Genomic DNA, 13,845 nt, shown 5'->3' with positions numbered 1-13,845 from the left:
GAGCTTAGCCTCCTTGACCAAAGCCTCCACCTCCTTCCTCCTCTGGGGCCTGCCTGCTCCCTCCACCCCTGTGAAGTCTTGTCCTCAGCCCCTCATGTCACCCCAGTTTGTCAGCTCCTCTCTGGCCCACTCCTGTGCCCAACCACACGATGCCACGTGGGGTGCGCTGTTTACATGTGTGCTGACAGTGGCCCAGAACCCCCTTCTCCCTCCCTCCCTCCCGTGGCCCTTGCTGATCCTTCCCCTGGAGGGGCCCATTGTTCGAGGGGCCCATCGTTCAAGGGTCCCCTCCCAGGCTTCTGAGCACTTCAGCAGAAAGGCCTAAAACCATGAACATGTGTTTTCTACCCTCAGCAGCACTAAGCTGCCTGGCAGTCCCTTTATTTATAACTTGTTTATTCCCTGCTGCGGCCCCTAAAGCCATTTTTCCTACAAGTATCTCCTCAGGCCACCAGTGGACCCCCCTTCCAGAAGACGGTCTGGATTCCCACTCTACAAAGACCATAGAAACCATCTCATCTGTTCTACCTCAGCTTCCTTATTTCCCCTACTCTAATTTTTTTTTTTTTTCTCAATTTCCACCCATCTTCTTTCCCGTAATCCTCTCGGAAAGGAGGAACTCTCGCTCCTGTTATAGCCTAACCCCTCCCTGCATGTTCGTGGCTTGTTGCCTCTTCTCCACAGCACCCCTCCTTCCCCAGCCAGACCCCCTCTTCAGGCACCACCTTCCGAGGAGGTGGTCTTCCCTGTCGGTGCACCTTCTCCCCGGCCACTCCCACCTCAGCACCCCGCTTCCCACCCTAACACGAGTTCCTCATCCCTTTCTCTAAGACTTGTCATCTTCCCAAACTTGATGGCGTCAGACAGACTCTGCCCGTGACTCTCCTGTGACAGTGTCCTCCACACCTTCTCCTGCCTCGTCTCGTCTCTCTTCTCCAACATCTCTTCACTAGGTTTCCTCCGTGACGCTGATCCCCTCCCTCTTCCCCCTGCTTTGAGTGATTCTCCTTCCTTTATCCATCTTCATAATTTCCTTTCTGTCCTAGTCCCCCTTAACAATGTCACCCACTCCCTCGCTTGAATAATTCACACATTTGTCTTTGTCCTTGGCCTTTGTCCAGAGGCCCAGTTCTTTATTTTTAACTGCTTGCTAAACATCTACAGCATCATGTATTATCAACACTGAAACATCAGTTGTCTGAAACTAGAATCATTGGTCTCAGCAGAACCAGTTTTTTTTTTGCTTTTTAGGGCCGCACCCACAACAGGCTAGGGGTCCAGTTGGAGCTACAGCTGCCAGCCCACACCACAGCCACAGCAGTTCAGGATCTGAGCCACGTCTGCAACCTACACCACAGCTCACACCACTGCCAGATCAGTGACCTGCTGAGCAAGGCCAGGGATCAAACCCGCATCCTCATGGATGCTAATGGATTTGTTTCTGTTGCACCATAACAGGAACTCCACAGAACCAGTTTTTTTATCCCATTTAATGGCATTCCTATTCCTTGTCACCCACAGTCATCTCTGATGGTCACATCCCCTGGGTTCCACACTTGAACCGTCTCTTGCCTGTGGCCTCATCTTAGGGAACTCACCATGTTGAACCTGTGTCGTTATAGCACCATTACCTTGTCATTTAAGGGCAGGGCATTTATCTTGCTCATCTCTGCTTGCCTCTTAGTGTCTGGCGTGGTGCCTCAGCCACAGGAGACCCTGTTTGTTGAATGACTATAAATTCAGCATCATAATGCTTTCCTTGCATTTCACGAACTATTTGTTGTTGAACATCTTTTTTTTTTTTTTTTTTTTGCCATTCATTTGCTGAATACTTTTATTCTTAATTGAACAAGCACCCGAATGAAGTTTCATACCCAGAACCTTGACTCTGGCCCTTCTGCTCTTTTCCAGGAAGAGCAGTCAGGTCAGTCGGGAGGCATTAATTTCACCTTCCTTCCTGAGAGCCAGATGTAACGCGTAAGGGTTATTATGCTTTCACGGCAATTTGAGATAACTTCCATCTCCCTTTCTACACTGATTTTTTTTTTTCCTGCTTTTTCACGTCTTCATTTTTGAACAGGTTTTCAAAATGGAAACTCTCACTATGACATAAGATACTATTGATAGTACATCAATATGATTCAGCTCTTCCCCTGCCCAGCAGAGTGTGGCTGCTGTGGGCACAGCCCTGTACTACATATTAGGTACACAGACACTCAGAAGCCCTTCGCATCCATATGTATGTGCATGGCCCGTGGAAGTTAATAATGCCATATATCACATGCACGTAGAAGGCAAAACGTACTTCCGAGTGACAGCGGGCTCATATAAAACGAGTATTGGCTTATGACGGATGAGAGGAACACTGGCGAAAGGTTTTTGTCCTTTCAGACCTGCTCTTTACTGAATTATCTGTACCTGTGTCTCAGTATCCAAGACTCATGTTCTGCCTGTTTTGTTTTTTTTTTTAATGTGGTCACTATACGCTCCTCTCTCCGGCTACCTTATTTCACTTGAGCCACATGGATAACAAAAGAACCCCTTTGGAGAAATGAGAGAGAGCAATTATACATTGGTATTCATGTTGCAGGAATCGCACTGGCGTCCTCGGGGAATTTAACAATGAATATCCAGCATTAATTGCCACAGTAACTACGTGTCTGACCTTGCCGAAATGTAACACATCAGTTTTACATAGTAAAATTATTTGCCACTAAAAGATTAAAAAGGAATGATCATAAAATTATATTGCTATTTAGAACAACCAGTCTTTTTTGTTTTGAAGAAGCTCTTGGAGGACTCAAATGACTAGGTTGCTGCATTTTCTTAGGAATCAGGACACCGGGAGTTGAAATCCTAATTTTCCCACTGATTTGGTTGGCAATTATGCAAGAGTAGTGCCTTCCTATTCTTGTGAAAGGTGAATAAAATATGTTGACATCCTTGATAGATCTATGGAACTAATAAGTAAGGCACAAGGACGTAGTTCTCTTGATCCATTGCACGGGGAAAGTGGTTTTTTGTGTGTTTGTGTACCTACAATAGGTAGGATTTTCTGTCAGGAGCAGAAACATGCTAGGAATCCTAGGATGTGTTTCCCTTTTTGAGAAGCGGCATTGGGAGTTCCCTTGTGGCACAGCGGAAGCAAATCCGACTAGTATCCATGAGGACACAGGTTTGATCCCTGGCCTTGCTCAGTGGGTTAAGGATCCAGCTATGTTGTGAGCTGTGGTGTAGGTCCCAGAGGCAGCTTGGATCCCAAGTTGCTGTGGCTATGGCCTAGGCTGGCAGCTACAGTTCCCTAGCCTGGGAACTTCCCTATGTCACAGGTCCAGCCTTAAAAAGCAAAAAATAAAAAATAAAAAAAGAATAAAGAGGCAGCATTGTTTTTAAGGCGAAGCCTATTTGCTATCAATGTTAATTCAGCCTTTTGCTCAGGACCTCAGAAATACAGAAGCTACATTTTCTAACATGCATTTCTTCCCCCACTCCCACCTGACCCCAGCCACCTTTCCCTGGCTGGGTGTCGCCCATGGGGGAATTTCACACTCCACGCTCTGAAAGTGTTCAGCTCTGGTCGGGCTCCACACTGCTGGGTCAGCAGGGAGCCTGACTCCGACAGAGCCAGGTCAGCGGCCACGCTGGGCTCTGGGCTGGGGAAGCTGTGTGTGCAGAAAGGAATGATCGTTCAGCCTTCTCTCTCTTTTAAAAGGGACCGAGGTGAAGAAAGTCAGTGCATTCACCCGTGACATCCGAATTTCAACCTAGATGAGATTCTAACTAGAGATCCATTTTCGCTTGTATTCTGGCAAAACAAATCCATGATAAATGTGAAGGCCCTCTCAAGTTTGGGGGTGGGGGATGAACTGAATGATAGAATGAGTAGTTTTCTGCCCACCTTTTCAAGCAAGGCTATGATGTAAATGAATATATGTCCCTGCTGCACCTTCTTAATATGGCTTATTGTTTTAGTGTTTAAATGGTGTTTTATATGATTTTTCTAGTTTTAATATAGTGACTGTTTAAAAAGCATTAACCAAGTAAAAGAGAGTATACTACACGTGCAGAGAGTATGTCATGTTTTTGAGAGTTCGAACTTTGGATTTCTTAATTCATTCAGGTAGTTTTACCAATGAATTCTGAATCCCATCCCCACTTTTTTTTTTTCTTCAATTTCCTTTAAGTATTTATGTCTTTTTCATGCTTTATGTGTCCACAGAACTTGAGCCTGGACACTGTACCATGTGAGGGAGGTTCTTGACCAGCCTCCTAATTTGTTTTGAATCTGTAAAGAAATTCTGGGGAAAAGCACCTTGAGAAAATGCAGCTTTAGTTAGCTCTTTTTTCCTTTTCTTTCTTTCTTTTTTTTTCTTTCTTTTTTTTTTTTTAACCTTTTTAATGTTCTCTCCTTTTTTCCCTCTTCCATTCGCTCACTGCCATCTGCAATTAAAGCAGGATGATGAAGTGACAACCGTCCAGGTTAAAGAGCAGGACCGGAACGTCCTGGTGCTGAAGAAAGTGCAGAGCTGCGGCCCAGCCCCCCAGGCGGGGAGCTCCGAGAGTGATTGGAGGTGAGTTTCCGCCGAAAGCCCCGCGCCTTCTCCCTGACTGCCTCCCCTTCTCCGGCTCCATCTCACTCGCTCTCCCTGCCTCCTCTTCCCTCCCCCGCCCGTTTTTCTCCGCCTCTCGCCTCCCGAGCGCGTTCTAGCTGACTGCAGAGCTCCGAGCAGCCAGATGGACTCGGTTCCCAGTGAAAGGACCGGGATGGCAAGATCTTGGAGTGTTTAGGGGATGCCTTTGTTAGTAGCCGCGCACAATGGGCAGCTCCCGGCTGAGGGTCTTTGACCCTCATTTGGAGAGGAAGGATTCCGCCACGCTTTCAGAGCGAGAGCTGCCCTTGCCTACCTTCGATGTGCCTTATTTCAAATACATTGACGAGGAGGACGAGGACGAGGAATGGAGTAGCCGCTCACAATCCTCCACGGAGGATGACTCAGTGGACTCTCTGCTCTCTGACAGATACGTGGTCGTGTCCGGGACCCCGGAGAAGATCTTGGAGCACCTTCTGAATGACTTGCACCTGGAAGAAGTCCAGGACAAAGAGACAGGTAAGGCAGGGATGTCTCCTGCTTCCAGACGCAGGCTGCGGCTGCCCTTGTCTGCATCCTATGGGGCCAGGCTCCCGCTGTAGCCAAACAGGGGTGGGCTGAACCGGCATATGCTTTGTGCGCCTCCCCCTTGGCCTCGTGCTGTTTTGTTTAAATCCAGTAAATGGACACATGCAGATCCTAGCAGCCGCCTGGGAAGTAGCTGTACAAAGAAGATGATAGGAAGGCAGATGTTCTTGTCTCCTTGGCAATTTTTACCAATCCTCTCACCTAAAGGCAGTTGGCAAGAGGCCAGCATTCAATAGCCGGTGTTCAACGGGAAGGAATTGGAGGGGTGGAGGTTGCCAGCAAGTATTTACCTGGCGTATGGGAAATACTGGGCTGGGGGGAGTAGCCTCCCTGCCGAAATGTCAACAATTAATGCAACCACTCAGCAACTATAAGCTTAGCATCAACTTCTGCCTTTTCCCAAGTTGTTTACAAACTGCTTAGAGCAAGCCCTGCTCTGCAGAATATGAGACCAATAGCTCCTTAGACCAGAAATTATAATTCACTCAAGTCTTATTGATCAGACTTCTTGTCCTTTCTATTTAATCTAGGAACAAAGTACCCCTTTAGCTTTTCACCCTTGCACTTTGATTGCATGATCTACGCGTGCTTCCTTTATCACAGAAGGGCAGTACTTCCTTCTGTTAGCCAGAATTTGTAATTTGTTCCAGCCTGGAGCAATTATGCCAGTGAATAGGGCTTTGGCTGTAGCCTCATTTCTGTAACTTGATCCCCTGACTAAAATGCACTTTTTGCTGCCACCATACATAGCACCTGTGATGCCCACAGTTTGCAGTATATTGACTACATCAATAAGAGGCATTTTTAGGTTGTATTAGTACATAGTAACTCCTTGGGTTTTTTCCCATGCAGGAAGGACTGTGAAATGACAGCCTAGGTGGGAAAAAACTTTCCTTGGGTCCCAATAGTTTTGCCTGAACTTAATGGATATCTGGCTTTATATTGCATTATAAAGGACATTCCGAGAAGCAGAGATGTGTGAAATGTGAATGTGGGTTTTTTTTAAAGGCCAAAATGAGGCAGTCATACATCCTGCAGTAATGTTATTGTTTAATCTCAAAATTCACATACTCCGTTGAGCACACCTATGTTTGGGAAAAAATATGAGCGGTTGTGTCATTTATATACAGACAAGCTAAAAGAAAAACATATTTTCATGGCATTTGCGGGGTTGTGTCTGTATGTCTACCAGTTAATAGTTTTGTGCAGTTGAGCACTCTTTCTGTGTTCTGCTTCATCAGAGATAGTCATCATGGACCTGGCCATCATCTTCCCTGTACTGATGACCAGAATGATTTACACAGGTGGCTTAGACTAGGTCACAGGCACATTATCTGCCCTGAAGGGGACACCTTTAAACACAGAGTTTTCTTCTTAAGACTTTGAGTCCAAGTCCTATTAATAAGAGTGGGAATTATTAAAGTCAATCCTCGGCCTACTTGATTTCTTTTTTCTTTCTCATTGTCATTGGTTTCTTGTGAAAGATGGCCTAGGTGCCCGCCAACATGTGCCGACTATTTAACATTCGAAATAAGAAATCACTCGAATTCTTGTTACTAAGGCCAAGAGTTGCCTCTTGTTGGGCAACGGTGTTGTACCCAGAGTCTAGTGACTATTGTTCCCAGTTTCTTCTCAGTTATATCAACACTGGGATCACGTATGTCCCTCTTAGCACATGCTGAGCAAGCAAAGAGGACTGGGACTCAGCAGTGTGATCTCAGTGGGGCAGGTGAAGTCCCTTTGGGGTCAGCCTCTACTTCCTCCTCATTTCCTTAGCATTTGCAAAGAGGCCATGTGTGAGATGTCAGATGTTTACCGAGACACCCACCCGAGGGAAAAATGCTAACACCTTTTCCTCAGATCAGAGAAGCACTTTATGAAAATGAAAAACTCAACTTTGGAGAGTGATCGATTGTTGTGTAATATCCTAGAGACGCCTAAGCACAAGTCACCTGCAGGTCTTCCAGACTTCCTGAGCAGCTCTTGGAGAAAATACAGCAGAAAAGCCACGACGTGGCTTCTGTTGCTAAAAGGAAAAGAAATATCATAGATCGAAAATCAGTTTCATGTGCAAGTTGAGGAAACGTGGTTATGAGTTTGTTCCAGTTGGAATACTAAAGGAGTCGCATATTTAAAGCCATTGAGTCCTCTTGTCCCTGACAGAAGTGACTTTTAGCTCTTTTTCTTGGTCAGGATGGCAACCCTCATTATAAAAGGACTATGTCTGCAAGAGCCTAATAGAGTCACATAAACATATGGAAGACAGATGGAGGAAAATGAGAAGAGGCTGCAATAAAAGTCTACAGCAGCAGTTTTTAATGTTCTTGAGCGCCCCTTTTAGGGAGGTGAAGCCATATGGGGCCGGGTGGAGCCATATGGTGGTCGTCCACATGGCCCCCATGGCAATAAGGAAGAAAGGGTACATGGGAGGAAATGAATGGTCCTGAAGGCTGGGATGAGCCTGCTGGATGCTTACATTCCTGTACCCACCAGAGGCTGGGCAAGATAAGCAAGTGAGAGATATAAGTTATCTCCCATCTCTTCCCTGCAGGAGTCATTTTATTGTGAAAATGCAGGTGCAAGGCCCAAGAGAAGATCCTGATACTCATGAAGGACAGGTTGAAGCAATTCCTAATTGCTGTTAATATGCAAGTGGAAAAAAAGTTTTACTTAATTGGAATAGAAAGCCAGGGCTATGAGGTATTTTTGTTGTTACGTGCATCAGGAATAGAATAGAAAACAACAATTTGTGTCATATTCTATCACTATATCAAACTGAGCTTTAAGAGCAAAAAAAAATTAGTAGCTTACAAACAACCTGCTAATGATTTTCCTAAATGATCTGATTCACACAGCACTAACCAAGCTTATTTGCATAACCCCCTATGTGCTAAGCTTTCCTCCCCGGTAGATACCAGGCATAAAAAGTCATCCAGTGAATATCTGTGGAATGAATGAATGAATGGATAATTCTTGTTTAAAGTGGAAAAGCTATCTGGGTCTGGTAGCTGGACATCTATTTGCAAACATGGCAAGACTGAGGCTGTTTTCCAAGATCTCCTTTTGTTTCAAGGTTCAGGTTCTGATTTGAAACATTAGGGATATTAGAGAAAAATCAAGCAGCTCTGTCTTTCATCTTCCCAGAAATAGGGCAGACATCGTTGGGCATTCTCAGCCCAGGAGAATTACAAGGAAGGCAAGAAGCAAGAAAAACAGTCTGTTGTGAGTTGAGGAGCTGGAAGGATGGAGGAGCAGGTTCCCACCACCAGCCCTGGTCTGTAAGGTCTGCAGAGGTGGCTGCTCCTATTTAACCCTTTCCCCTCCCTGGAAAGGATGAAGTGTGTTTTGTGTAGAGATGCTTCTGTTAGGAGTAAAGATTTCTGATTCAAAGCAGGCACGGTGGTGGGGCAGGGAGACAGTGTATATCAGCTAGATTACACGGAGAGAAACCTTACTGATTATTTTTTCTGTATCTGTATTATGATGGGTCTACCTTAGGGGAAACTCAAGAGGAAATACTTGCTTTACTCCTGTCTTCTCCATTTTGGGGGTTTGTATTCATCTTTTTGAAGCAAATGCACTTATGATTACAGGTTTTCAAAAAAACAAGCAGACTAGGATAATGGAAGCAGGTGAAGCCTATCAGCCACTCTTATTGGGCTTGATGAGCTTTCTCCCAGGGCTGGTTGATGCTTTTACTTCATGAAGTTATCATTCAGCATCTTGTGTACTTGGTGTGCTCAGCCTGCTTTGACCATGGCATAGATGCCTCCATGTGTGGGCAGTGTGCTTTCAGTAGCACCTCGTGGGCTGATGATGTCATGGAGAAAGTGAGCCCCTTACTTTTGTAACCAGGCAGCCACCTCTGTGAAAGTCCTTGCTTTAGATCGTAGGAGTGTCTCACTTAAATGACAGAGTCCCAAAGCCATTCTCCATGGCCAGTTTCACGGCTCTTTTAGAGCATTGCCCTGATGGAACCTTGAGCGAAGCTAGGACAGGCCCCTCATTTTTTATCTTCTTCCCTCTGCCGGCACCAAGTCTGTCAGAAATACTTGATACATATTTCTCGTGTAGGAACATTCAGAATGCCTTTTCCCTGATGATGAGAAAGGTAGAAGACAATTTAGGTGAACTTCTTCCTTGGTTTCCTTACCTTTGAAGATGTCTGGAAAGATGTTTTGGTGCCTCGGGTCCAGGCTTTATCTTGCGGGTGATAAGACCTTCATAACATTTTGGCCTCATGGCATCTGCAGGACCAAAGCTTTTTGAGGGCAGGCACAGAAGTTATTAGCTGAGTAGGACTCCCCATGATTTGGGGCCATTAATGTGCATGTAAAATTATCTTGGATTTATCTTTTCTTTCTTTGCATGTGGGATGCTGTGTCACACGTAATAGACCAGTGGATCTTATCCGAGGCTGCATTATTAGCAGCACATGGGGCATTTTTCAAACTACCAATGTCTGGGTCCCACCACAGAGATCCTGATTCAGTTGACCTGAGACAGGGCCTAAGCCCGATGGGCTTTAAAAGCTCCCCAGGCGATGCTCATATGTAGCCAGGTGTGAGAGCCACTGAGCTAGAATGATGACTTTGGCTCACTCACCACTTTTTTCAAAGACATATTCCAAGTTCCTAGTAGCTGTATATTCACCTCTGAGAGTTAGGGGTGTCCTTCCTCTCTTCTCCATCCCCCAAGTTCATCTCCAGGGTTCTTTGTCCCTGCCCTGGAGCCTTGCAGCCTGGGAAGTTCAAAATTCACAAACTTGCATTGCTAGTCCTTCCCTGAAATGGTTTTGAAAAAAGGAAACAATCAAAGGAAACAGAGGTACTGGACACACCGCTGTTTAATCTCTTAACTCTTGGAATGAAAAGGTGACAACTCTTGGGATTTTGCCAGGGTTCTGTCACACTCAAAATCTCTGGGAGGTTCTTAGGACTCACAGCCCAGAATGCTTACTTCTGTAAGAAATGATGGTTTTGGAGTTCCCATCGTGGCGCAGTGGTTAACGAATCCGACTAGGAACCATGAGGTTGCGGGTTCGGTCCCTGCCCATGCTCAGTGGGTTAACGATCCGGCGTTGCCGTGAGCTGTGGTGTAGGTTGCAGACGCGGCTCGGATCCCACGTTGCTGTGGCTCTGGCGTAGGCCGGTGGCTATAGCTCCGATTCAACCCCTAGCCTGGGAACCTCCATATGCCGCGGGAGCGGCCCAAGAAATAGCAACAACAACAACAAAAGACAAAAAAAAAAAAAAAAAAAAAAAGAAATGATGGTTTTAAGGGAGGAGGATATGCACCTAGCAGAGAAGAAAGGGTTCTAAAATGAGATTTTGAAGCCTCAGGTCCCAGATCTGGGCTCCATTAGTAAAACACCCTGAGACTTTGAGCAAGTTATAACACGAGCTGATTTCCACAGTGTTTTGCCTCACTAAAATGCTCTGCTCCAAAGCCCTTTCCCTTTCCAATTATGTCACAGGACCAAAGAATTCTAGATCTGCAGGAGCCCCTGGAATTCATGGAGACTAGCTCCAGAACCTTGTGGTCATTCTACGCTGGTGTCCCCATCACTTTGCCATTGCACAGGGACCTGGGCTCTTGGGTCTGACTTCATGGTACTTTACATCCCCGCTCTGTTTCTTCAGCATCACTCAGAGAGCAGTTAGAATGTTGATGGCCACACCTGATGATGATTTAAGTGTGTGTTTGTATATAACCTGCTCCAGTGGGAACTTTTTTAAGTTCCTTTGAGCAAGTATGGTATACCATTTCACCTTTGATTTATCACCTCCTAGTAAAATCCTTTTGCAGGGCATTTTATTACCAAGCTATTTGGGGATATTCAGAAACAGCCTGTTGCCAGAGGAAAGCAGCGGTTTTTCCCCCAGTGATGATATATACTGCATCCTGGCTCCTATACTAGCCCTCCCCCGTGATTCCTTTGCTTTTCACTTTACACACTGCTTCTGTAATAAAATGTAACAGTGCATTTTAAAGTATTCAGTTTCTATATCCGTGTGAATGAATACCTTAGGAAAATTTAATTCCTTCATTCCACAAATATTTTTGACCTATTTTGTAGGCACTATTCTAGACGCAGGGCTAGAGCTATAAGTGGAATACACAAATGCCTTGCCTTCGTGGGTATTCTGTTTTAGTAGAGGGAGTCAGACAAAAAGCAAATAGGGTAATAATGGATATTAAACGAACAAAATAAATAATCTCCTTACAGGCACTAGTTCAGGAGAACTATATCCACCTGTCTTTAAGAATAAAGAAGCTAGAGGGTATTTTAATGTATTTAAAGTATTATGGAGGAGTTCCCGCCGTGGCACAGCAGAAACGAATCTGACCAGGAGCCACAAGGTTGCAGATTCAAGCCCTGTCCTCACTCATTGGGTTAGGGATCTGGCGTTGCCATGAGCTGTGGTGTAGGTTGCAGATGAGGCTCGGATCTGGCATTGCTGTGGCTGTGCTGTAGGCTGACAGCTGTAGCTCTGATTCAGTCCTAGCCTGGGAACCTCCATATGCCAAGGGTGAGGCCCTAAAAAGCAAAAAAAAAAAAAAAAAAAAAAGTGTTATGGAGAACTGACATGAAATTTCTGGTCCTGTTCAGCAGTTCATAACCAAAGGATATAGATTTAATGGAAAAAATAAAGAACCAAAAGTAGTAAAGGAATTTGAAGCCAGTATGAGTATCTTGGATGGTGCTTGCTGCAGCTGGAAGCCCTAGGATCTGTACCTTTGGAAATGCTTGATATCAGCTGTTTCCTGTCCTGACCTGTGGAAATAGCTTTCTCAAAGACAAATAACTGGACTGGGTTGCCCCTTGAGGTCCTTTTCAGCCTTATGAAACTGTCAGTTTTAAATTATTAGGTTAATTTTGTTTGCATACATGCTAATGAAAAAATCAACGGAAGACTAAATAAATCCATTAGCACCAACTCCAGCTGCCCTGGGTGTGCCTCCCCTGCAGATGAAAGCTCTACTCTTCAGTGAGAGCTCTTTTCTTTTTTTTTCCAGGTAGGCTTGAAACAGTGACCCCCCTGTGACAGTGAAAATCCCCCAAGTGCTTCTAGAGAGAAAGTGCTCGAAAGTGCTCATGTTAGAGTATGGTTTCCGTTCCTCTCTATAACCTTTGTGCTTTTCGTTTGGTTTGGGTTTTTTGGCAGTTCCCTTAGCTTCTCTCCTCGTTGCTAATATGGAGACTGCAATGTTCTTGCCGATTGTACCTGAAGTGCTGGAAGACTTTATAAATTAATACTGACAAAGTGATGAGACAGTTAGAACTGTGTAGACGTTTCCTTCTCAGTTGTCTCATTTATGAAAGCAAAGAGCTGAGAACCCTTTCAGTTCTGAGAGCCAGGATTTGCCGTCCCTCCATTCATCCAGACTTCCGCTCTGTTAGATGGATGCTTGTTCAGGATGATCACCTCTGTCTCACGGACATGGATGCTAAGGTAGACCAAGCTGCTTCAGAGATAAGAGCCATCATCTGGATCTGGAATTGAACCCAGCTATATGCCTAGCTTGGTCCCAGACATCACTTTTATCTCCTGTCTAGAATCATGGGTGAAAGAAACTGAAGTAAAAAACACCTATCACTGGACTTTAGCTATAAACCCTAAACCAAGTGCTTCCGTAGCCACCTCGGAGCCATCTCATCTCCAGCACGAAGACCTACTTCTTAGTTTCCAGCTGTGAACAAGGTGGCCGCTGGGGTGACTAACTGCCTCAGGAAGGTTACAAAAGAAAGAGGGTGTGGGGGAAGAGATTCTCCATTCAGGTGATGCTGCATCAGACCACTCACTAAGAAATGATTAAAATCAGAGTTTGACTGTGGATTTCATTTGAGGTGTTCACCTGAACTAACCTATGCACACTACCTTTGAACAGGTGATGTTAGATATGATAACAGGGGAATTGATGCTTTTACACTGCCAGTAGACTGTGGGTTAATTAATACTCCTGTTGGTAATGAAGCAAGGTGAAATGAAGTGAGACAGAGCTGAAGCATAAGGTCATTAACATACGCTGATTAATAATGGAAATGTGGATGTTTTCATTACAGCATAACCAGTGGGCAAAGGCAGTTGTTTAATGGCTAATGATATAAGTAGGAGTACAGCCTACTTTTCAGGGAAACAGTCCCTATTTAGAGTGAGACTGCATCATTGGAGTGCACGTTTTCAATTGCATCCTTTTCTTTTTTTTTTTTTAAAGGATATTTTATTTTATTTTATTTTATTCATTCTGTCTTTTTAGGGCCCCACTCACAGCATATGGAGGTTCCCAGGTTAGGGGTCAAATCAGAGCTGTAGCCGCTGGCCTCTGCCACAGCCACAGCAATGCTGGATCCAAGCCACACCTGCAGCCTACACCACAGCTCATGGCAGTGCTGGATCCTTAACCCACTGAAGGAGGCCAGAGATCGAACCTGCATTCTGTCTTCATGGATGCTAGTCAGAGTCGTTTCCACTGAGCCATGAAGGGAACTCCCAGTTGCATCCTTCTCGTATTTACTCCACATGATTGCTTCCACTGCTTTAAGTGTAAGTCTAGAGCACACTGAAACAAACTGAAATATTGTAGGGCTGTGGGAAATTACTTTCAGGAGGATCTGAAGATAGGAAATGGAAAATGAAATACACAAGGGGCAAAAACTAGAATT

At 45.0% G+C, this 13,845-nt stretch overlaps 1 protein-coding gene across 31 annotated transcripts in view; it reads left to right on the top strand.

Annotated features, from left to right (window-relative positions):
- The window catches only part of RAPGEF5 (Rap guanine nucleotide exchange factor 5), a 434,425-nt gene that overhangs the window by 352,818 nt on the left and 67,762 nt on the right, over positions 1 to 13,845 (top strand). For 19 of the 31 annotated variants that reach the window (XR_014816836.1, XR_014816833.1, XR_014816832.1 and 16 more), the window contains 2 exons: positions 4,453 to 4,571; positions 5,020 to 5,108. Coding sequence is in view for 19 of the 31 variants with exons in the window: in XM_084978468.1 (XP_084834594.1) it covers positions 4,453 to 4,571; positions 5,020 to 5,108 (208 nt within the window). In the remaining 12 variants the exon portion in view is untranslated. Of the gene's footprint in view, positions 1 to 4,452; positions 4,572 to 4,732; positions 5,109 to 13,845 lie in introns of those variants that run through there. The other 12 variants (XR_014816835.1, XR_014816834.1, XR_014816831.1 and 9 more) reach the window with 2 other exon arrangements.

This window comes from Sus scrofa, chromosome 9 (genome assembly GCF_054392235.1).
Source record: "Sus scrofa isolate SSC_HxYL_T2T_F1_AM1 chromosome 9, Sscrofa_HxYL_maternal_Yorkshire_Landrace_v2.0, whole genome shotgun sequence".
Lineage (NCBI taxonomy): Eukaryota > Metazoa > Chordata > Mammalia > Artiodactyla > Suidae > Sus > Sus scrofa.
The sequence above is the reverse complement of the archived record's forward strand: the minus strand, read 5'-3'. Positions and strand labels throughout refer to the sequence as shown.